Below are 26,702 nucleotides of genomic sequence, written 5' to 3' on the forward strand. Positions count from 1 at the left end.
CTAAATACTTTCGCCGTCATTGGAAAGCTGTTAATATGGTCTAGGATCAGTGGTCCTGCTTGTACATGAGCCTACAAGGGGTTGTTTGCACATTTTCAAGGCGTTCAGGTTATTTGCACAACGTGTCTGTAAATTTATCTGAACCAATAAAACCGTCCTGTGTTCTGATATAGAAACAATTTAAGGCTACACTTTGCGTCAGCTGTTGTAGTTATTTTCATACATCACTTTGTCACTTCAACACCCTTGAAAGGAAATGCCCTCACTTGATCCTCTACTTGCTTTATCAAGCTGGCAACATTTGGTTTGCACACGACGTCATACGTGGTGCTATCAACTAAATTCTCAGTTTGAAAGACTATCCAGGTGTGGCTACGATGGCTTCAACGACTTCTGGAGATGAGACGGCACTCCTATCAACTGACAGAGCCTGTAAGTTTTATTGGTGAGCTGATGAAACGTAATGCGCTTTGCTAGCTGACATAATAAGCACCATAAATGGAGACAAGAAAACAGATTGTACAATCGACAAATGATATAGTTGTTCAAACACTCAAAAGTACTCTTTACTGGGTTTTAAACAGAAGCTAACTTACTTTATTATATTTTTCACCTAGTACAGCCATTTCATAAAACTATCATTTCTGACATTGATTACGTAACTTTTTTGATAGTTTGCCATGAGCATGTCAAGTCTTGCAAACATGGGGAAAATATATGTTATTATTTCTTCATATGGTGAAAAGGTAATGTGAGTATGTGGTTCCTCAAGTTCGTGCTATGCTGCTGTTGTTTTAGGTACAACATTTACAGATTTGAATGTTCAATATATACAAAGTCTATATACACATATACCCCAATATATGCAAAGTTTATATCTTTGTATATACTCCAATATATACTACAATATATAGCATATATGTAGTAATACTTTGTATATATACTTTGTATATATATATAAAGTATATACCACATATATACTTTGTATTTATACACAAAGTATATATACACAAAGTATATATACTAAGCATATATATATACTTTTTATGTATACAAACAGCTTTTTAGACTGCATCAACTGTTTATATACTTTGTTTATATACTTTGTATATATATACAAAGTATATACATGCATATACTTATATAATAAACATATATATTCACTAGGCTATATATGCAAAGTATATATAGCCTGCTAAAGTAGTAGTAACAGAATAACTGAGATGTCGAAGTGCCTTGAAGTCGAAATGAACTTCACCTAATCCTTGTATTCTGTTGCTATTGATTTTGAGGATTGTGGTCAATTTGCTATGTTGTTTTGTTCCAGCTCATGAATCTTCAAGCAGTTCATTCTTTACTAGTGACTCAGAGCACAGCTCGAGCAGCCTGCTGCCTGCAGTGAATAGTGATAAGGAGGAAATAGCAGACACCGTTCTAGTTCGGAAAGCGTCTGCTTATAAGATCCTTGTGATAAATCTACCCTGGTTTGGATTGGCTCTGATGTATCTGATTCTCACCGTAGAAGGTCTTTGTCTGTCTGTCTGTCTCATTCTATTAAACACTATTACAAATATCTTAATATTTTGTTATGAGTGAAATTGTATTTTTTACAGTAAATCTTTGGAAACAAAGATTTTTTTTCTTTATTTAGAAGGATGATGCTGCCAGACCATTCGCTGCTTCCTGCTCAGACTGTGTCCATTGAATAGTCAACAAGTTTCAATAATTTCGGTGTTCAGATGAGTAATTTGAACATAAAAAATAAAATTTAACAACTGCGATCTGGAACAATATTCTTTGGAACATATTTGGAATATTTTTGGCAAAGAAAGCTTTATGACGATAGATGTGTAGTTTACAAATTTATGAAACAGGAAATATGAAACAGAAATAAACACCTGACCCAACATGAAAATTCAATTACAACCGCAGCTCTGAAAATCTCAAAAAAATATAAGAGAAAACCAGCTGACTATAACAACAGTGTTCTTTCCTTCAGCTGGTTCTCATTTCTTCTTTTGATGAAACAGTCTGATAATTTGTCTCTATTGTCTTTTAGTTTAATCATGAAATTCCAAATCGTAGCATATAGAGTCGATGAACTGATCACGTATTGAAATGTATATAGATAGTAATATTGCACTACACTTATAAAACTTGGCAGACATTTGCAGTTAGGAAGGTAGCTGGCACTATAGCAAATCCATCATATTAGACACGAAGTCTATCCAAGGTGATATACAACAATTTTTACAAAGTCTGCATTTTACTCAGGCTAGGTATAGTCTAAGACTTGTTAAGTGTAAGCATTGCTAATGCATGCCAACAGGTAGCACCTAGCAAAAGCTACCTATATTAACCTTTACTATAAGTATAATCAGAGATGTATACCTGCTAAGAGGTTAGAAAAAATGCATCGCAACAGAATCAAACTCGGATAGTTGGTTTAGCAGCCAGGCAGGCTACCAACTGCAGCACTCCACCAAGCTGCTTTCTTTTGGAATAATTGTGGTCATACTTATTACACACGAGATGTCACTAGATAACAACGGAGTGATAGTTCGTTGTCTTTCTCTCATCAATGTGACTATGCGATGTTCCTTTAATATATTAATATTTAATTATTTTGATTTGATATAGTCGTTCCTGCACAAGTAGAAGCAATGGTGGGGATGAAGATTAAAGGAACTGTGCTGGGTCTCATGGTAGCTGTAGGGGCGGGTAGGTAGTCGTCCCCTCCTATTTTTCAATTAATATAGTGCAGCTGAAGAATAATATGGTCTCACTTACACCAGCTGGCTATTGTAAGCATGCTTTTAGTTGTTCCTACAATGATACAACAGCTGATATAAAGGTATTAACCGTTGTATCACTATGATATTTTAGCTAGCGTATTGAAAGGTATCACCCCACAGCTAGGCGCTTCAATTGGTAAACTCAATTTTCTATCAATACAACATTAGTTATAATCAATAACTAAGAAATCAATCAGAGCTTTCAAGTATACAAATCTTAAATAAAGTTTGTAAAAGTGTCCTCGGAAGCTTGAACCGATCTCGTGAAATTAACGTTGCTCCAGATATCTCCGTTTTATTGCCATGTAATTCTTATCGTTGTGTTACAAATCACGATTAAATAAATTATTTGATAATTAAAAATGCAATTATTGGATTCGTTAGTATTAAGTTGTTTAATCAAATAAATGCCTAAGTTGCAATTGAACATGACTGAAGCCATTCAGCTGCTAGCTTTTGAGTCACTTCTGCTGCTTCTAGAGTGAAGCTTTTAAAATTGGAGGCGCCAATTGGTGACCTCTTTTTTACGCTCTTCGTCAGTTTACGTACATCATTCTTCCATAAGTAGCTGTTTGCAATTTAACTAAATCGAGTTGTCTCTAACTCTTTTAATGTTTTGTATTTATGAATAAATTACTACTTTTCTAATGCTCAACACTGTTGTAGTATCCTAGCATATTTCCATTTGGTGTATAATTAGTTTCTTGTAATAAAGTATAGTACATCAACTAAAAAAGCTAAAAAAACTGTATTGCTAATTTGATAAAAATGGGTTTAACACAGAAGTGCTACTTACAATACATAACATATACATTTAATTATTATATGTAAAGAATCATCCTTTTTATCTGTAACTAAGTTATTTCTGTTTGTCAAATTTATAATCTTGCTATTGTAAAAGGTTAGGACTAATTTGTTACATCACTTCCAACTACCCATTGAGGAGTTTAGAATTATTAATTAGGGTCAGTTACCTTTGAAAGCGGAGTCAATGTTTGTCCTTAGTTCAGTCAACAGCTAGAAAGCTCATTAGAAACACCCGTTGGATGGTTTTAGCTTCAAATTTGACCACATTCCAAAATGATCATTATTGCAAAGTTGGAATACGTGGCATATAAAGAAGAACCATTGCCCATTGGTGAAAGAAAAGTTTTTGGTGAAAGGCTTTATAAAATGTGAAGGCGCAAGTTAAAGGCTCTGTGCTACTTAACAAACATGGAAGCCATTTTGGAATACACAATTGACCCTGATGAACTTGTTCTGTGCAGTCAATTGTTCGCGAGACTTTGTTTTAGCATGATGCCAGAATATACAAGCAACCTCTGTTTGATTTGTATATAATAAACATTATGTTTTGAAACTGTTTAAAGATAGCCTCAGGGCTTTAAAATAGACACAAACAAGTCTGACAAACAACAGTGTAGCCAACTTGTTCATATAATGACAAGCTGGTTATGGCAGATGGATTTAACTCAATGTTTTATGGTGAATTACAGAGGCCAGGCGTATTACAAGCAGGTCAATAGCCAGCTCTTTGCCAAACTATCTCTTGTATTATAACTGCCTTCAAGGAAATTGTGGTTTTTTTCGCACGATCCGAAATACATTTTATGTTAATGCATTTATCATCCAGGTTGAATACATGTTTAATGAAAATGTTAAACTATAGTGTAAATATATGGTAAAGCTGCACCATCCCATCCTCGAAACACTGGCTCCGGTCTAACTAATAAAATGCCTTGGATCTGTGTAATTTAATCATGAAATTAATTCAATTGCCAAATCTTGGGTGAGATATTTTTACTCCCATCATAAATGTTACCTTATGAAATATTTTGCTTTTGTCAACACAAGCATCATTATTTGCCAAGTTTGTGAAAAACTGCTTTATTTTTTTCTGAGAGTTTTATGAAGCCATTTAGGTTTAGTAGTTATGCATGCCGGATCCTAGAGCTCGCCAACAATGTCAAGGATGTGTCATGATAACATAAATACGGTAGACTCATTTCTTCAACTGCTCTTTGAACGAACTCCGAGTTTCTTCGAATTTCCTGTAACTGATCTGAATTTCCTGCACTGATCTAGAGTTCATCTCCTCCATCCTTGTTATTATTTGTAATGAAAATGGTGCCATTAACTGTCAATATAAGGTCACTGACATGCACTTTGATCTCTCTATTACAGTCTGGAAAAAAACCTAATTTCTGCCGTTTCAACCTTATAATCTTAGCACGTGTTGAGTGCTAGGTGAGAGCATTACAGAAGGGTTGATGCATACAATCCAACATTTGACATGACACATTCACTGTGTTTCCATGCTTCGAGTTCGTTTTCGGAGTTTCAACCCTACCGTTTCAATGATTTGGAGTGGCACTTATAGATCTTTCCAAGATTTGCAGTGTATCCCTCAAAACAAAGCTTGTTAAAGTCAACTCTTTTTTAGGTCATTTTTTAATTCATACATAGTCACTACGTGCGCTAAAAAAATTATTATATATTAAAAAAAGGAATTATTTTGTCATCTTCATACGGGCAACTCAATCTTGTCATGTAAATCTTAATGTAGATGCAAAAAGTCAGACAGAATTGTAGTGAGTAGCAGTGGAACGCTATCATAGCAAAGACCTGCATGGCTGTGTTGGAATCTTTTTGCCTCCACTTGGGAGAGCTTAGCCGAGTATTATTGATTCATTATTGATTCAAATCAATCAACAGTGAAAGTTTCTATCATGTCGAAGTACTTTCACAGCGAATGCTTTCGCACAAATTTAGCGAAGCAAAATGGCATCAAATGCTTTCGGATTTTACCGTTTCTATGATTCGGAGTGGAAGCAACTCCAAACCCATTCAAAGTACGGAAACGCAGTTATAGACAGTCATTGAGAAGTAGGTTTGATTGTTGTAATGACTTTATCATCACAACATGGGAGATGGGAGATAACTATTAATCATGTCTAGGCATCGAAAAGTTTATACTAATCTCAATAAAGTAAACAGCATCGTTTCTAGTGGCTTTACCTACTGGAAACTGCAAAAAATCATTGGAGCTTCAGTTCCAAAAATTTCTTTCTCACAACCCTTTCACAAAGCCTATCATAATCGTTGTAGTTTTTTAACTAAAATAAAAAACAATAATATTCTCAAATATACTATCCATGGTTTTTTTTTGTCATCAAGTCATTTGCACATGCGCTCGTTCACGAAAAAGCTGCTATATTTGTAGAAAACGATCGTTATTCTCTTATGTAATAGTATTTATTGTGTTGTTTTGATACTATAATAAAAAGACTGCAAACAAAAGCATCGTTTTCAAAAATTCATTTCAGAAACTTCGTGATTTTAACGATAAAAATTGTCTATAAAGATGGCTGATAGCGATAGAATGACATCACAAAAAAAACGAAGGATTGTTTCAGTCAAGCCTCCCTGCAGTTATTCTGCCTTACTATTCATAGGCATTTACAGTGAGATTGCCTTTCATGTAAAACAGTTGTATGCAAGGTTAGGTGCTCTGACTCTGAGGGAATAAGTCAGGCCTCATGCAAGCTTCTGTACACCGCTAGCTGTTTCAGTGACTCACCATGAATGCATGTCTCTGCTCATTCTAGTGTAGCTTTAGTGTAGCTTAGTGTTCATATCGTCAATGATGCATTTACTTTTAGGGTTGACTCTCGTCATTGGGCCCTTGCTTGGTATTCTCAGCGATAGAATACAGACTAGGATTGGTAAAAGACGGCCTGTCATGTTAGCCTCAAGCCTTGTCTTATGGTAATAGTCATTCTCATCTAACTGGGTCTGGCACATCTGGTTGAATCTGTAAATACTTTGCTAAATTAATGAGAACACATACACATAGGCTGTCATGTTAGCATTATTGATGTCAAAAAAATCATTAAAAAAACTTTGTAACCACAAAAAGCATATGTATTGATAATAGTGGCTAGTAATGGGGTATACATTGTGCGGCGCATAGCTCAAGTCTTCGCTATATGGCCTTACAAATTGAATCCGTCACAGGTATTTTACCAGAGGTCTAAACCTGAGGCTAAAATGAGTGAACATGTTTTGTATCAATTTGCATCCAATAATTGTTTGGATTTTTCCCAGTACGATTTTTTTGAAAATTTCAAGTTATGAGCCCTTTTTATTATGCTGTCATTGGATAACCTTAGCAGTGTTTATAGCAATGATTGTCATAAAAAATTTCTGCTTTTTGCTTGATAACAACTTTTGTCAGTGTGCAGGTTCTAAGGCTTCGAGTTGCTAATGTGGCATATAATGTCAGATGTACTTCCTCATATCACCGTTTGTTGGACTCATGCTAGTTCTGTTGCTCTCACCTATAGAAAAAAATTGATGTTCTATTGACCTTGGATATTCTTCAAAATCTTTTATAGTATTGATCTGCTTGGTTAAAACTGTATTATTGCCATGTCCTTTGATGTGACCTTGTTTTACTCGATTTTTTGGTCGAACATTGAATAAAATTGATCTGTTAATATTGCTAGCGGCAGCCTCATGGGAATGGCCCTCAGCACATCTGATGTTACTTTCAGCAGTAACTCGACTGAAAATGAGGTAGGACTTATAAAATATTTGTAATGGGGTTGGATTTTCATGAATACTAAACAAAGAAATTACTGAAAGAAGCAAGCTGAAAAAAGACTTGCCTTATTCGAGATTTTTAGAAAAAAATTTCATTATACTCATTTCTTAACCTCCATTGTCTTGTTGGTACAATAAAGATTTTGGCTGGAATTATGGTTCAGTCATGGCTGTCTCGGACACAGCTTAATGCTACGCCTAAATTGCTGCCGGCTGGATGACCTTGAAAAACCACATGGCACAATTTTATTTCAAACTATTGTCTCATTAGAAGCCTTTCATTACAAATCAAAACAAAGTTTTTCAAATTTCAATGTTTTTCTTCATAGCAGTCACACAATGGGCCCAGCTGAACACGTTCAATCTAGATTGAAGGTTGCTGACTTTAACCTATAATTATGCTTGAATGTGAATTGGTGAAACATGCTGACTCACTACCATATGACAGATGACTGCAACAAAAACATGCTCTGAGTAAGATTTCAGAGAAAAATTTCTGAGAGATATGGACAAGGTCTAGATGGGTTCATAAGTTCATAACCTGTCACAAGCTTTGATCAAAGTTTTGGCAGAATAGTAGCATCTGTAAAACGTTCCTTAGAAATAGCAACTTTTATATAGATAAAAGTTGCGAGCTTGTTGAACTTCACTATTCACAAATATGATTTTATTTCAATCTGTAACCATTGTTTTATGTCAAAAACATTATATATCTGATCAATATTTCGCATATGAATACGATTAACATGAATTAATGCTATTAAGCGCAAAAAACACCACAAATAATAGTTAAATTACCCACAATATACACCAGTTGTATGTTTAAAAAACATAGTAGGCTACTATGATAAATGGTAATAAAATCAATAAAAAAAGAAATTTTACTTAGCACAGTGAAAGTGAGCTGTGGCCTGCAGGAGGAGGAAAAAGAAATTGTATTTACGTAATGTGTTTAAACACAGAATCATAGCTAAACATATTTCTAACGCTAAACTCACTCAATGTTTTTATTTGAGCGGGTGGATTTTCAAATTTTGCTTTTTTAATTTTTTTGATGTAATCCTCACTTAATTTTCGCTTTTATGTCAATCACTTAATCAATCACTTTTTACCTCACTTTCGAGTTTTTCACTGAGTCATTCACAAAGTAAGGATCATGAGATGTCTGTTTCGGCTTCCTTTTTAGAACGTTACAGATGGTTGTGACACATATCATTACTCGCTCTCCCTGTAGATCACTCTCAGGGTGTTTTTTCATAAAATCATACGCTTCCTGCCACTCACCTATGATATCACGTTCTTTATGTGATGTTAGTTCCTTCTCCTTCTCAACATCCTCCTCAACACGTACTGAGTACTTGCTGAAACCTTGTCCAATTTACACTCCTCTGTCGTGAACCGAGGAGCGTAACGACTTGGACAAGATTGCATCTTATGTTTGTCACTAAGTTCAACAGGTACAATCTCCTTGTCCACTAGTTCAAATTCCTCAGTCTTTAAAACAAGTCTTTGAATATGAGAACCTTGAAAAAATGCTTCATAAAAAGTTTCGTAAAATTTGATATGATCGTCTGCTGATCAATGGGTTGGAGGTTTGAGAACTTTAATGAATTTAAGTTCACCTAAAAATAAAACGTCATTCGCTATACCAGAGGGTTACCGGGGTAGGGGATTATCGAAGAAAAGGACACACAATGGCGGATCATTATCGGTTATGTCTTGACTGAAGGTTCAAAAACTAAGCTCCTCCATTCAATAAAAAACTGATGCGTCACTCATCCTTCACTATTTTTATACCACACGCTTGTCATTTTTCTTCAATCCATTGTTTTTTTACGCCATCAAGTCGTTTGCACATGAGCTCGTTCACGAAAAGCAGCTATTTTTGTAGAAAACGATCGTTTTTCTTTGATTTGTTACTACTTTTAAATGTTGTTTTGATACTATAATAAAAAACTGCAAACAAAAACATCATTTTCAAATTATTATTGCAAAAGCTTCGTGTTTCTAACGAAAAAATTGTCTGTAAAGATGGCCGACAACGATAAAATGACGTCACGAAAAAACGAAGGATTGCTCATAAACTTTGAATGCCCTTGGAATTTCTATATAATAAACTAGTCATGATTTCACGGAAATTGCTGCTGGCGTTAGTACGAAGGGCAAGAGTTAGTCTTTCATAGGCTTATGACTGTGAAGGCTTTTTCCTTCCGCCATGATAGACGTACATGGCAGAAAGAATTATCTAGGCACACCTAGGCGTTATCTTCTTAAAGGTTGACTTGCAATAAAATTCACATTATACAGTTATTTGGTATCAAAAGATTCACCATGGCTTACTCTGTTGTGTTGTAGGCGCAAAATATGTGGTAATGTGATTACAAGCTCTTAAAAGCTCAAAAAAGAAAAGCCGCCGTAGATTGGAATATCTTTATTTCGATGATGTAGTCATGAAATTTGATTATTGTCTTGTCACGTGATGTTCTCACGTGAATTGAAAGGCCAATAAAAAGCTCAATATAAAACTTTTCGTAGCGCTAGTTTATGACAAACACTTCGGGTTTTACCGAATAGCCCGTATCAAGAGCTTGTAATCACATTTCCACATATTTTGCACCTACAACACAACAGAGTAAGACATGGTGAATCTTTTGATATCAAATAACTGTAATGTGAGTTTTGTTGCAAGTCAACCTTTAAATAATCCTGTTTCCTGTTTCAACATAATAGAAGAGTCGTTGTGGCAAGTATACTTTATCATGAACAAAATGTTTTGACCTCCGTGACATCAGCCCTCGACGCCTCTTTATGATGAATAACAGAATGAATGCTAACCTCATTTTTTAAAGCTGCCAAAACCATTTATGACTGGCTTTGAACTCTTGACTCCTTGATGCCTGCCCTTCCACCCCCTCCCTCCCCACAATGATTCACCTTCCATTCTGGGTGCTAGCCTTTTCACGGATGAGTCACTTTAGAAACGGAATCTTCAGCCAATTGCTTTTAATTTTATGTTTAAAGCAGTAGTTCCATCTCATCATGTATATTAGAACATATCAGTACGCAGTGTATATATAGTATATATATACTGTATATTGTATATATACAGTATATATATACAATATATACAATTTAAAGTATATCAGTAGCTTGGAAATAATGAATCACTGTAGCAACAATTTTGTAAGATGATCTGCAGGATGAAATTCTACTACCGATTTCTTCTGATATGTTTCGACTTATAGCGGTTTAATTCTCTCACCTGTTATGTCATCATTGCTGTTTTTACATTTTCCTTGTTATGATCCCATCACAATCATTCTCTTTATTAAATAATTTATTTCACATAAAAAAGTTTCTATTCTTTGACACATTTTGAGAGTGAGTATTGTTGATAGTTATAAATAGTCATAATTAATAAACTTCTTTGTAGCTTTTGTTATGGTTTAGATAAATGAATATACAAAGCTACTGAATTTTTATTGCTTGAATTCAAGGGAAATGTATTGTGTCACAACATTCTGTAGTAGATGTACATAGGAAGTTATCCCCTCCCATTTTCTGCCAGCTGTACAAAACCTCTGCAAGTGCTTACTGATTCATAGAGAAATGTATTGTGTGGCAATTAATTGTGCAAGTCCTACATATTAAATGTTGAGTTATCTCCCCTGCTAGCCATAGTGCGCGTGGTTACTAAACTCATGTCATGTACTCTATAGAGAGTAGAAGGAAATCATTTACAGCCTGGGGGTGTCCCTTGATACTATTGTGATGTAAGTTTACTTTATGACTTTAATAGGCACCCTTGACTTACTTCCTTTACAATCAATTGCCTCTTGTTAACTGTTATTACGATTGAACAAGTCATACAGCTCTCTTTTCTATACCTACTATAAATAAATGCGATGGCAATCCACCTCAGACTCCTTACAAAACCATCAAAATCACTTCCCCCCTCGGTACATTCTTAGCAAAGCTACCTAGTTCGTTTGTTAATATATTTTTTGTATTAGGTGTAAGTTAACAATAATATTTATAAAAAATGTAGATATTGTTTGAGTTCCATTTGCTTTTGGCTGGCATCTAACTTGCAAGGGCATGTCACTGAATACATAACAGAAACTGTCTTGATTTAGTCAGGTTGAATTTGCAAGACTTAAACTTGATACAAAAATTCAATTAAATATATAGCTGAACAAACTGTGTAAATATTTGTTGGTCTCTGCTTATTATCTATATAAATTTTTGCTTTCCAAGCGTGTTATATCATAGTTTAATTGCTAATTTTAAAAGCTTAAAGGTTGACTTGCAATAAAATTTACAATACAGTTATTTGGTATCAAAAGATTCACCATGTCTTACTCTGTTGTAGGTGCAAAATATGTACAAATGTGATTACAAGCTCTTAAAAGCTCAAAAGCGCTCTTAAAAGTTCAAATATCAAATAACTGTAATGTGAATTTTGTTGCAAGTCAACCTTTAAATTAGTTAATAAGTATTTGAAAATATTTGAAAAAGCTACTTATACTTTCTGTATAATTTTTATCACATAAATTTCTCTAATATGGTACGTTTTTGCCATATACACACCTAGTCAGTTTTTCTACTACTTCTTCCAACTCTGGTTATGTGTATACTTTGTATTATTTGTTGGCGTAACGTCATACTATAATGTACTGCATTTATGAAACAGAAATTCAAACATTTGGTAAGGCAAATACATATGTTGGACATCAGAACCTTCACAACGCAAGATGCAACTTGGATTTTATTGTTTTTACGGTAGTTGTCCCATCTTTATAGTTATTCACAAATATTTAGAAATGGGTGTGTTAAATTAACAAATTTTACTCTTTTACATGTACTACAGAATTGGTTTTGCTGTTTTCTCCAGTGTCATCCTAATTTGACGGCAAGAAGATGCAAGCCATATGCTAATTATAGTGAGTCATTTAGCCTTGGTGGCCCGCACGTCAGGATTGACGGCGAAAAAGAGGTGTCTCAAACGGGCTCCGTAGGATTTCCGCTGTTTGACTTCATCTCTTCAGGACAGATCACAGGCTATATGGGTAACTTCCTTCTCCTTTCTTTAATGTACACGGTACTATAATAGTACCTACGTTAACAGTGCAACATTAGTTAATTTAATAGTACAACACATGTACATTGTAGACATTGTACATTACATTGTACATGTACATTGTAGACATTGGACATTACATTGTACATGTACATGTAGACATTGGACATTACATTGTACACATTACATTATTCATGTACATTGTAGACATTGCACATTACATTGTGCATGAACATTGTAGACTGTACATTACATTGTACATCGGGAGCTGAGCGTAAAATTGTTGTAATTTCATATAGCACAAAAGAGAAGTTACAACAATTTTGCGCTCAGCCCACGACATGCATATTGTAGACTGTACATTACATTGTACACATTATACATGTACATTGTAGACATTGCACATTACATTGTACACGCACATTAGAGACATTGCACTAAAATTTTCTGATTGTAGCATGATTCAATTTATTTATAATTTATTCTGTATTCATCAGTAGCAGTGTGTATCCAAGTTCTATTTGCTAAAATGGTACATAAATGGTACATAAATGGTACATAAATGGTACAATCTGCATACAAATCTTTAGAATTATTTATTAAAACTTAGCATAATTTTTTGTTTTGCTAATTGATTTATTTATCCGTGTGATGTCACACTTGTTATAGTTTAGTGAATCAGCATTGTTGGTTCTTCCTCAACTCTCAACCAAAATTATAGGAGGAGTTCGAAAAAAACCACATTTTTGCGTAAATTTAAATCTTTGACTCACATCAAAGCGTTTTTCCTTATCGAATGTAGCGGCAACTTTCTGAGAAAAGAAAAAGCTGCAGTAGGTGTGATCAATCACCAGCTAGGTAGGGCTCTCTAGTTATTCCTTGTTCCTCTCTTATTCAGGAACCTATGCTGGATGTTATCTTTTGTCCGTGATTGCCTACACAGGAATAGCAGTACCATATAATGCTCTTATTGCTGATAAAACCCATCCTACGCAGAGAGGTAAATCATTCTTATCAGGGCCGCTGCAGCCTTTAGACATGGTGACATTTGGCAATGTCTTCTAATCAGCTGATCACATATTGTTTGCTTTTGTTTTCCTCGTTTGGGCTGGCAACGCGCTTATCACCAATTTTACGCTTAATGCCCTTGTTTGTTAGTTCCTTTTCATCTGCTCACACAAATCTAAAGTTATTCTGGGAAATACAAGCTATGTTTAAAAATAATTTCTCTGTGTTTACACGCACTCTGTTTCCATTGCGCAGATAATGTGAATTTGGAATTGTGTGCACATTGAGTTACTGTATGACAAGTGTTTTCATAGACATATGAAAACCACGGCGAAAAAGACATGGGGGAAAACAACAGGCGAAAAGGACATTTTTCGCCTGTTGCGGATAAGCCCACACGCTTCGTTAAAAAAGAATTTTGAATTTTTAAGGGATTTTATGCCAGAGGTCAGAGGGGCGCATTTCTGTCTTGTCAAATCGAAATAGGAATGACGGAAGTGTGAAAATTTTTTTATAATGGAATAGCTATTTGCCAATACAGCTTTCATCTTTTGTATCCTGTGAAACATGTTTTGCCGTATGGGCTTGTATAAAATACCGTGGAGGCATCAATAGACTTGAGTGAACAGCATTTCAGCATAGATAGACAGGGCAAATCAAAAGTTACTTTTAATATAGATTTAAATATGGAAAAGCTATTAGTGCATAAAGTTTGTAAAACACGCATGCCATGCTGCAGGTGAACACATCATGAAACATGCAGAGTAGACACACTATATAGAGAGTAGCTATATAGTTTGATATAACTTGAGCTCTTGGTTCACTTAAATAAAATAGTTTAAATAAAATAAATAACAATAAAATCCACTTTCATTAATTCATTGATAACCAACCATAGTAGCATAACGAAGTACCAAATTGTCAAGCAGTGTAGTGGACGAAACCTTTTGTATTTTATACCTGATGTATACCTGATTCTATACCTGATATAACTGAATTAATACTAGCAGTAGTTTTCATGGCCGCAAAAGTTGATGATTAAAATAAACAAAGTTAATTAGAACAGTTCGCAGGTAAATATATTAAATGTTGGTTATGGCTGCCGATTTTATAGCTGGTACATTTTGTTCCTTGTTTCATTTGATGATGCATATTTATCTAATGCACGTCTGCAAGCTTCTTTCATCTTCCTTTCTTGTCTCATAAATCAGAATATGGATGCAAGTCTGCAAGTCTGTTGATTCTGACTAATATTAGTTGTATCTATTGAACTTCTTTGCCCGCAGTTTTCCACAATTTCCCCCTTAGGGTAGTTATCAAGGTCACTTGCCTTTAGTCTCTGCACTTGATAAGCTTCTGTTTACAGCTTCTTTTTCTATTGTTGGAACCATTTTAATCTTTTCATGGCAATTAGCCAAGAAAGGTTGTAGCCAATCAGATGGAGGCTACTAAAATCATCACGTTTTCGTGCATGTTTTGTCAGCATGCTTAGCGTGATCAGCTAAACAGTTTGAAAGTTGAGTCATCTTACTCTGCCTATACTAGATGTTTATTTCACACAAATTATAGGTTTCAAGATATTTTATGGTTTGTGTCCTCATTTTTTACATGTCGGTTACAAGTTTTTACCTCATTTCAACAATTAACTCATAACAATTATTTTGAAAATATCATTGCTAGCTGCTTTAACAATCTTTCACTTAATTTCCATACTCTGAGCAGAGAAAAGTATTTTAACCGCTATATTCGACTTCATTGGCTAACTGTTGCCCTTTTTTGTGTTTTTTGTTGTTTAATGATTCTTGAATGGCAGTTTGGAGAATATTTCTTTTTGAAATGAAAATATGGCCAATAATGTAGTATATAAATTATATGACTGTTGAATGAAAACATCAACTAACTTGATAAACATAAATTGTTTTTTGAAAAAAGAGCTAAGGTGTGACCGCTTACCTAAAGAGTTCATAACACAAGGCTGCAGAGATGATAAAAGGAAACATTCAACTCTTGTTTGTATCTGATTCAACACATGATGACATTTGATACAACTTCCTTATTCTAGTTGGGAAGGTTGAGAATTGCCTGACAATAGTCCTTTGAGGAAATCTGACACTAGTTGTATTGATTCGACAAGAACATTTCAACGGTCGAACATCTTAAAATCATAAAGATAAAATCATAACGACCACTGTTATATAACTCGTACTGAGTGCCCTCTATGAGAAACCAGCTGTTTGGATTACCCCTAGAGAGCTGATAGTGGGCAACTCTACAGATTACCACTGAAGAGCTGATAGTGGGAACTTTACATGAGGTCAAAAACTTGATGTACACCTTTAGATCACCACAGCTCTTTAGTTGATAAGTTCTGCCAAAAAATATTACACGATGCCGACACCTTGACAACATGAAATGAACCGTAACTATATCAGAAAAAGTGTCTTCTGTACATCGTCAGTCGTAGTACACATATGTAGTGTTTTTGACTTGAACTTTAAGAAATAGATCGAAAGCATTACCAAATAAAACTGAATTATTCAGAACTTTCACTCAAATAAAATTGAATGAGCAGCCTTGACTTAATCTATACGAATCTCAAAGTATGTGTGTATGTGTGTACTTCGGTTTGTCCAGCTACTATAGCTATTAAAGTTTAGGAATGAAATAGCCGTTTCATTCGATAATTTGTGTCCGGCCGTTCATTCGTTCGAAGCCTCGATTAGAGGCAATAAAATGCATTGCACAGAAATCAAACTATAATATTCACCTTAGCAGCCAAGCAGGCTACCAGCTGTACCACTCTATACCTTGCTGCATAGTAGAATAATTGTACACATAGTTATTACACATGATAATTACATATTATATTTTATCATGTAATATATATTACATATTACACGGGACCGCCAGTGTACTAGTACTAATAAAACAGGTGCGCTGCCCACCTGTAGGACATTCAGTACCAATTAATATATTCAGTAGCAAATCATAGAGTTAATTTTGGTAACACATCTATGGAACTAGGTCGTTCATGCTTTTCAAAAAATTCATAAGTGTTGTTTAAAGTTCAATGTGTTTAACCAAACTATTAACGAAATTCTCAGATCAAACTCTTTCATACACCAGTAGCCCAAGTGGAAGCGCAAATTTAACTTAACTTCAAAGCTTGAAGTTAAAAATGTTAAATAGAGAAGAATCTCTCAACCCTTTCATACCTGACAGTAAATTGTATCACACTGTGGCAGAATAGAAAAGAGCTTACTGTTTATCTTTTCCTGCTTTTGCACACGAATCACTTGACGTTGGCTTTGTTAACCAGTGCTTGCTTCTCTGTTTTATATACCCAGTTGAGTAAAACTGTACTTTTGCTAGCAAAAAAATTAAAAATAATGATTGCAATAGAAAACAAGCTGGTGTGTACTTTCAGTAGCACCTAGAATTTACCATAAGATAGCACTATGTCATTGATTAGGCTCTCTACAAATTTATTAATACCCAGTTTTGTGAAAGATTTTCTTAATTAGTGGCCAAGTGGGCCTTTCAACTGTATTATTATACAGTTGAAAGGCATTAATTGTAATTTAGATATTAATTTGTTTTGTAGTTTTACAAAATTAAACTGGAAACAATGGCACAAAAAGCATTAATTAATTGCTTACTTTCCAGATAAACTTACACAAACTTGTAGATTTTATCAGAAATTATCAGGTACTTTTTATCATTTGCGATTGTTGTTGATGTTTGAGGTGATCTGATTGCCAAGATGTTTCTAGATTAAAATCGATAAAACTTCATCACGATTAAATTGCTTAGATCAATAAGGTCAATAAGATCAATAAGATCAATAAGATCAATAAGATCAATAAGATCAATAAGATCAATATTGTATCACTGAAACTGAATGATGCACTGATGATGTCTTCCTCCATCACAAGCATAACCAAGCGTATTTATCCTTCATTCATAACCTTGAAACAGCATAATTTGAATTCGCTGTAACCCAAGGACTTCGTGTTTTTTTATATTATTTGGTTATTACTACAACTTGATGCTTTCCTTATCCAGACACTAAGTGATAAAACATTTGTTGACATGATGATAAGAATTTACCTTATATTGTGATAATAACAGAATTAATAATTTTACTCCTTTACCATGTAATATGTTGCTTAGTATTGATTTGAAGTGTCGAGAGCGAGAAAGATGTGTGCAAGAGATTGATGTTACCACAGAGTTAGTTTTCACCAGGTGATGGCGTACCAAAAATCCAACGATTGTAGGAAAATAAGATAATATTAATAATAATAATAATAAGTGTATTGAAGTTGTATGAGTCTTTAAACTTTGTTGATCATTGTATCGTCTCTGCATCTAAGTCATTATGTCTGAACCTTCAGTAAGCTCTCACAGACAACAACGACTTCGAATAAAAACTATTAAAATGTTTATACACATGGTATCGGCTTTTTCTTATGGTCAATATATTTTAATCATAACTCAACCTATACTTGTTTATAAAAATGTTGGTGATTGTTGGCACTCCTTCATATCACAAGATCATTGACATTTGTCAACAGCCACTTGTCTAAACTATCCAATAAGGAACAACATTTAGAGGACTTCGGCCTATGTAGTTTTTTCCTGGTTTTTTGTGTTGTTCATTGCAACTTCTTTGCAGAAGCAGGATTGGCAAGACCTGTTTCTTTTGCTTCATCTACTTTTGGCATGGCTGTCCAAGGAATGCGACTATGTATAATTCAAATGTTACTCACAAGGAAATGTTTCTATCACCACATTAGCGGCTTCCTTGTAGAGTTGAACAAGATCAACTGAATAGCTATAAACAAAGGCCTTCGCTTTATCTTCTAGCGAAATACAGTTACCGTTTCAACGTTACGAGACTGTACAGGAGCCATTAGACGAGAAGTTCGCATACTAAAAATATCAAATTAAAAATAAATTACACTTACTATTTATTTACGATTTATTTACTATATAAAAGCTGCATTTTTCAGTCTGTCTGTCCTTCTGTTTTCCCGAAGCCAAAGGGTAGATGTTGAAAAAAAGATCGTATCATATAAGATTTAAACTATCTACATTCAGTTTGGTAGACTGACACTCTGACATCTGCACCAAGCAACCATCTTGCCTTATTTTGGAATAATTATGCAGATAGTTATTACACCCGATGAGCTCTCATGACTGCCAGAGTAATAGTTCTTTACAATAGTTTGGGTGTTGAATTGCGGCTTCATCAATGACCTTGACTCTCTGAACCCATAAAAACTCACCTGACGAAACAATAAAAACAATATGTCTTTCTATAACTGCATTGCAAGTAGTAATATGTATTTCTATAACTGCATTGCAAGTAGTAATATGTATTTCTATAACTGCATTGCAAGTAGTAATATGTATTTCTATAACTGCATTGCAAGTAGTAATATGTATTTCTATAACTGCATTGCAAGTAGTAATATGTCTTTCTATAACTGCATTGCAAGTAGTAATATGTATTTCTATAACTGCATTGCAAGTAGTAATATGTCTTTCTATAACTGTATTGCAAGTAGTAATATGTCTTTCTATAACTGCATTGCAAGTAGTAATATGTATTTCTATAACTGCATTGCAAGTAGTAATATGTATTTCTATAACTGCATTGCAAGTAGTAATATGTATTTCTATAACTGCATTGCAAGTAGTAATATGTCTTTCTATAACTGCATTGCAAGTAGTAATATGTATTTCTATAACTGCATTGCAAGTAGTAATATGTCTTTCTATAACTGTATTGCAAGTAGTAATATGTCTTTCTATAACTGCATTGCAAGTAGTAATATGTCTTTCTATAACTGCATTGCAAGTAGTAATATGTCTTTCTATAACTGCATTGCAAGTAGTAATATGTCTTTCTATAACTGCATTGCAAGTAGTAATATGTCTTTCTATAACTGCATTGCAAGTAGTAATATGTCTTTCTATAACTGCATTGCAAGTAGTAATATGTCTTTCTATAACTGCATTGCAAGTAGTAATATGTCTTTCTATAACTGCATTGCAAGTAGTAATATGTCTTTCTATAACTGCATTGCAAGTAGTAATATGTCTTTCTATAACTGCATTGCAAGTAGTAATGCAACTGGCAGCTTTATTGTGAGACTACTTGGTCAACAAAGGTTTGCAAGGGAGGTTTATTGAGATGAGTGAATGAATCACTTTCGGAAAAGTGATATTGAAAGAAATATTTTGATTCTCATTAAAGAGATAATTTGTTGTTCTAAATCTATTGGGCGAATGCTCTGTGGAAAATCATTTATAAACACTGAATCACTGCAATTTGATAAGGTGCTTAGAATAGAGATTATTTCTGTGAAAAGGAACTACATGTAGGTGCAATTATAAGATCCTGTTTTTAAGTGCCGGCGTTATGAAGTTTCCCTCTTCCTTATCAAACAGCTGTTATTTTACGAAGGGTCTAGTTTCAAGTTTGATCAATAGAGTCCGTAGGTGGTTGAGTTCATACAAGATTCGAAAACAACTTAGCATGCCTTTGGTAAACATTTGCATTGGACTATCTGTTTTCTGTCAGAGAAAAGCAAACATAAAATGTTTGATTTATTATTATAGATAGATATTAACATTATTTACACTGGTCAGTTTCAGTTTAATCATATTAGACCTGGAGACCAAAACGCAAAAATAGTAAAGTAAATTATGCGTATTGAAAGAAAAAGCTCTTTTTTGCATAACGTGGTTTTATAATGTATTGCTGGCAAGGTGTTGGTGTCTGATATAAGGTATTGTTGGCAAGGTGTTGGTGTATGGTATAAGGTATTGTTGGCGAGGTGTAGGTGTCTGGTATAAGGTATTGTTGGCGAGGTGTTGATGTCTGGTATAAGGTATTGTTGGCGAGGTGTAGGTGTCTGATATAAGGTATTGTTGGCAAGGTGTTGGTGTATGGTATAAGGTATTGTTGGCGAGGTGTAGGTGTCTGATATAAGGTATTGTTGGCAAGGTGTTGGTGTATGGTATAAGGTATTGTTGGCAAGGTGTTGGTGTCTGATATAAGGTATTGTTGGCAAGGTGTTGGTGTATGGTATAAGGTATTGTTGGCGAGGTGTAGGTGTCTGGTATAAGGTATTGTTGGCAAGGTGTTGGTGTATGGTATAAGGTATTGTCGGCAACGTGTTGGTGTCTTGTATAACGTAATGTTGGCAAGGTGTTGGTGTCTTGTATAAAGTATTGTTGGCAAGGTGTTGATGTCTGGTATAAGGTATTGTTGGCAAGGTGTTGGTGTCTGGTTTAAGGTATTGTTGGCAAGGTGTTGGTGTCTGGTATAAGGTATTGTTGGCAAGGTGTTGGTGTCTGGTATAAGGTACTGTTGGCAAGGTGTTGGTGTCTGATATAAGGATTGTTGGCAAGGTGTTGATGTCTGGTATAAGGTATTGTTGGCAAGGTATTGGTGCCTGGTATAAGGTATTGTTGGCAAGGTGTTGGTGTATGGTATAAGGTATTGTTGGCAAGGTGTTGGTGTCTGGTATGAGGTATTGTCGGCAACGTGTTGGTGTCTTGTATAAGGTAATGTTGGCAAGGTGTTGGTGTCTTGTATAAAGTATTGTTGGCAAGGTGTTGATGTCTGGTATAAGGTATTGTTGGCAAGGTGTTGGTGTCTGGTATAAGGTATTGTTGGCCAGGTGTTGATGTCTGGTATAAGGTATTGTTGGCAACGTGTTGGTGTCTTGTATAAGGTAATGTTGGCAAGGTGTTGGTGTCTTGTATAAAGTATTGTTGGCAAGGTGTTGATGTCTGGTATAAGGTATTGTTGGCAAGGTGTTGGTGTCTTGTATAAAGTATTGTTGGCAAGGTGTTGATGTCTGGTATAAGGTATTGTTGGCAAGGTGTTGGTGTCTGGTATAAGGTATTGTTGGCAAGGTGTTAGTGTCTTGTATAAGGTATTGTTGACAAGGTGTTGATGTCTGGGTATAATTGTGGCTTTTTTGGGGAAGTAGCAATGTAGACAGATCAGAGATAAGATTAGAGTAATATAAACAGAAAATATTTAAAAATACATTTAGCTCCTCAGCATAAGGGTTGGTCATAGCTGTCCATATCAGGTAGCATAACCATGAAGCATAATTTTTGAAATCGTTCAAATCTTTTTTATCAGTTTTCGATACAAAGGGATACCAGCTTTGGTTGGTTCAGGTGTAGTGTTTTTTTGCGAAAGTAAAAAAAAACTATCAAATTCTGTTGAATTCATAACTTGAACACAGTTTGGAATATTTTTTTATGAAAAAAGTAATAGTTATGGTAAAATTTTTATAAAGCTGATTATCTCTAACATCATTTTACACAATTAATATTTAATATTATTATTATTAATATTTACTTCCATAAAGTAAAGGCAATAGCTAGTTAGATATTTAACAAATGAAAAAATATTTACCATAGATTTAAGATTGCATTTCAAAGAGACATAGATGTATTTAGTTGAGGACAGTACGTTCATTAAACCTTCAAGCTGTGAGTTTGTCATCTATATCATCTCAGTGTTGTCCTCTCCTGCTTGTGATATAAAATCAGGACTATGGTGATGGTAAGGGTATCTAGGTATTCTAACATTAAATTAAATGTGATGGTTTATACGACTGAAGTATTGCGACTCAATTGTAGTTTTAATCAACAAGTGACAGTTGCAATTAAATATGATCAGCTCTCTTCTTTCCCTTATCTAAGCAATTGAATTTTTCATCAAATTATGTAAACTTAGAGCAAATACTGACTTCTACACTCAAAGTAATTCTATCACATGACTTTACAAGTCATATGATAGAATTACTCAAAACTCAAAATTTCACAATTTTGTAAGAGAGAATGAAGGAACTAATAAAATTCAAAATAAAGTGCCAAAAACAATAAGAAATGTAAAAGCAGAGTTAGTCGAAACTTCACAGTGAAAATTTAAAGTAAATTACATATGGCATATTCCTATCAGCAATTTTACCTTTTGAGTTAGGGTTCCCATAATAAGGTGGTAATATAACTTCTTTTATCTTGATTATTGATGATTATTGCTTCAATAGCTAAGCTTTGTACAAGTAATATATTATTTTTATTTAGTATTCGTATAGTTCACCATGCACCCATGTAAAAATGATTTTGTTAAAAATGCATGTGTAATCATCTATGCTATTTATTGTTAGGTATAAGGATAAGGAACTAACTAAATGGGATACAGCATTTTCTTATAAGACTAATTTGTTGGAACTAATTAGCTTTGAAGTTGGACTATGATGAATGATAAAGCAAATTGCCAGACCTAACCTGGCTTATGATCTAGTAAAGCTTGGTTCTCATATCGGCTGCAGGCAGGCAGTAATTTCACACAGCACTTGCAGCGATAGGCTCATTGGCTAATGTTCACATAAAGCTGCGGCGCTGATGATTGCATATAAAGGCTCCCCTTACCAGGCTCCCCTTACTTTGCCAACGTGCTGACCTTCACATGTTCGATGCATTTCAGGAAGATTTTGCCTGTGGCTCCTTGCGAATGTTCAACAGCGCTGAGCTCTTGCATTGACCGCCAGCAACTACCAGTGATACTCAGTGTGTAGGTTCCCATTTCATTCCCGATAGCCCTGCGATCCTGCCAAATCCTGCTATATCATTTGTTTGCAACGTATATATATGGGAATCAGGCGTTAAGCTAAGATAAAGCCTGCTTTCCATGAGTTGAAACTGAGATAAATCTGAATTGAAACTATGATTCATGCATCATGGGAACATCTTACAGATAAGTTCATGATAACAGTTTTTCTCGCTTTCCTTTTCTCTATCTATTTGGTCTATCAGATATCATCAACCGAGATTATTTGGTTTATCAGATATTGTCAAACGAGATTATTTGGTCTATCAGATATCGTCAACTGAGATTATTTGGTCTATCAGATATCATCAACCGAGATTATTTGGTCTATCAGATATCATCAACCGAGATTATTTGGTCTATCAGATATCATCAACCGAGATTATTTGGTCTATCAGATATCATCAACCGAGATTATTTGGTCTATCAGATATCATCAACCGAGATTATTTGGTCTATCAGATATCATCAACCGAGATTATTTGGTCTATCAGATATCATCAACCGAGATTATTTGGTCTATCAGATATCATCAACCGAGATTATTTGGTCTATCAGATATCATCAACCGAGATTATTTGGTCTATCAGATATCGTCAACCGAGATTATTTGATCTATCAGATATCATCAACTGAGATTATTTGGTCTATCAGATATCATCAACCGAGATTATTTGGTCTATCAGATATCGTCAACCGAGATTATTTGGTCTATCAGATATCATCAACCGAGATTATTTGGTCTATCAGATATCATCAACCGAGATTATTTGGTCTATCAGATATCGTCAACCGAGATTATTTGGTCTATCAGATATCGTCAACCGAGATTATTTGGTCTATCAGATATCGTCAACCGAGGTTATTTGGTCTATCAGATATCGTCAACCGAGATTATTTGGTCTATCAGGTATCGTCAATCGAGATTATTTGGTCTATCAGATATCGTCAACCAGGATTATTTGGTCTATCAGATATCATCAACGGACATTATTTGGTCTACTGGATATCGTCAACCGGGATTATTTCGTCTATCCGATATCGTCAACCGAGATCCAAATATTGCAGAGTAGCATTAATAACAATGCTATTCTGCATCACTACACAAAAGCCAAGCTTATAAAAAATGCTATACATTTAAAGATGATATGACTAATTGGAGATGTTTAGTAATCACTTTATAACTCCTCATTTCCTCGCTCTTACTTAACCTTTGACCTTCCCTAGACCTTCCTTAAATTATCTTTTAACCTTCATTTTACCTTCCTTGGACCATGTTTGACCTTCAGTTGACCTTAAACCTCCCTTAAACCTTCTTTATATCGTCCTTACACTTTATTCTGACCTTTATTTAGCCTTAGGCCTTGACACTCTGGTTTGGATGCGCTTGACAGCAGCCTTTTTGCTTGCGGTTCCACACACATTATTTTAAATTAAAAATTGACAAAGTTGTTCTGATTGCTACTCCATAAGCACTGGGTACATTTCTATTCTGTATACAGCAATCAGCTTAATATTAGCTTGCAGGTTCAATATAAAACACTTGATAGATTGGCAGGTAGTACCAGTAGCTATACCTGTATTTTGTTTTTATACTAATCTGTCTAGTAATATCATTTAGAGCATTATCCGCAGATCCTGATAGACTTTTTATACATGTTACATTAGAATTATCAAATAATATTTTCATATTGCAAGTAGTGACAAATTGGTAAATATAGCGATTACGGCACCTCAAGTGTGCAAGAATGTCTCTTTTACTTACTAGGAGAAAAGGATTTCCTTGTCAGAGTTCCAAATACTTACTTCCTCTTTTCATTACAAAAATTCTTATGCCCAGGCATGTCATGCTTATGCAAAGGGAAATATAAAGGGTTATGTAAAAAGTTTCCTTGTAGCTGAGTGAACCTTTTGTGATTGATTGTTATTGATATATGTATTTAATGATAACAACCTTTATTGATATTCCTCAAGAAGCTGTCTCGTTATAAAGTCTGTCAAGCTAGTTACCGTATGTGTGTAGCTGAAACATTTGCCATATTATATATGTCTGTAGCTGAAACATTTGCCCTGTTAGTAATGTCTGCAGCTAAAACATTTGCCATGTTAGTTATGCCTGTAGCTGAAACATTTGCCATGTTATATATGTCTGTAGCTGAAACATTTGCCCTGTTAGTTATGTCTGCAGCTAAAACCTTTGTCATGTTAGATATGCCTGTAGCTAAAACATTGACATGCTGACAAATGTTACTGATTTGAAGAATCTGCTGTATACTCTAGGACACTTATATATTCGCCTCATCTAATTTTCGCGTTTTCGCGGAGTCATCCTCTCGCGAAAAATTCATGTGCGAAACTAAACTATCATAACTAACGAGCGAAAACGCGAAATTAAATAGCTATGTTCATTGATAGTCCAAGAAACAAATGGCAGCAAGCGGTCAAATTGCATTATCGATCTTGGCCACACCATTCTACCTGCGGTTCACAATTACAAACTAGTCCCAAATTGAATTTTTTTTCTTATCGGTGAACTGAACCTGAGGAATCTAATTATGTTTGTTCCACTGCATTTATTTTCACATCACTATATTTTCGCACTCATCAGAGGTGCAGCGAAATTTTACTATGTATGCTACTCACGAAACTAAACACTAGCGAAATATAAGTGTCCTAGGGTAGGCTTTAAGCATAATCTGATTTTTTAATCTTGGAGATGATATAGTCAAATCTGTATCAACACAGTGTATGGCAAGTGCTTGTGAGGTGTGAACTTTGCTATTGACACCTAGTAGGCCTATAGTGTATGTGCATGGAAACTATGGACTCGGTTAATGACAAATTTAACCGGTGTGTGTTTGTCAGGTATGAACTCTGGTATAATGGGAGGTATGATATTGCTTGGTAACATCGGTGGAGCTTGTCTCGGGCTGTTTATAGCGGTAAGTTTTAACATTTTTTGATGCAAAATGTACAGAAGATGTATTAAACAAAGGCAATTAGAAGAATAGAGGCAATTTTGAGGAAATGCAAGAAATTTGCCTTGTTTTTGGTTCATCTGCACTTGCAATTTCTAATAGTTGACTCGTTTACATTTGATGATGGAAAACAGAAATCCTTGAAAAACAGTGAATAGCTGTAAAGAAAATGCATTTGGCATCTGTTTCTGTTTCGTGTCAAAAATGAATTATTAACGAGCCTAAATACCTTTAAATGAAGTTGTTGATATACATTCAGACAGCAGTATCTACCTTATAGGCTGTTGGGCTATACATCTGCTCAGTACATGTGGTCTAGACAGGTTTCTATGTCACAAGGTGTCCAAGCTGTATTACTCATCTCAAACAGTCAGACAGAGTGAGTTTTTACTGCATTTTGTAGGCGCTCGGGCTAAACATTGTATATGGAGTCATCTGTGGCATCGTGCTGCTGTGCATCAGTATCACACTTCTCTCCGTTACAGAGAGCCACTCGTCATATGAGTATGAAATACTCAGTAAGTACTCCAGCTAACACCTCAGATCATAACAGAAGACAACATCATGTTGACCGTACCATATACATT

The 26,702-nt window shown here is 34.8% G+C and overlaps 1 protein-coding gene across 1 annotated transcript in view; it reads left to right on the top strand.

Annotated features, from left to right (window-relative positions):
* Window positions 1-377: 377 nt before the first annotated feature.
* The window catches only part of LOC137388477 (uncharacterized), a 59,959-nt gene continuing 33,634 nt past the window's right edge, over window positions 378-26,702 (top strand). The window contains exons 1-9 of the mRNA XM_068074966.1: window positions 378-432; window positions 1,328-1,525; window positions 2,641-2,721; window positions 6,458-6,563; window positions 7,304-7,373; window positions 12,295-12,469; window positions 13,379-13,480; window positions 26,003-26,079; window positions 26,519-26,633. Coding sequence (XP_067931067.1) covers window positions 378-432; window positions 1,328-1,525; window positions 2,641-2,721; window positions 6,458-6,563; window positions 7,304-7,373; window positions 12,295-12,469; window positions 13,379-13,480; window positions 26,003-26,079; window positions 26,519-26,633 — 979 coding nt within the window. The remainder of the gene's footprint in view (window positions 433-1,327; window positions 1,526-2,640; window positions 2,722-6,457; window positions 6,564-7,303; window positions 7,374-12,294; window positions 12,470-13,378; window positions 13,481-26,002; window positions 26,080-26,518; window positions 26,634-26,702) is intronic.

This window comes from Watersipora subatra, chromosome 1, assembly GCF_963576615.1.
Source record: "Watersipora subatra chromosome 1, tzWatSuba1.1, whole genome shotgun sequence".
Taxonomy (NCBI): domain Eukaryota; kingdom Metazoa; phylum Bryozoa; class Gymnolaemata; order Cheilostomatida; family Watersiporidae; genus Watersipora; species Watersipora subatra.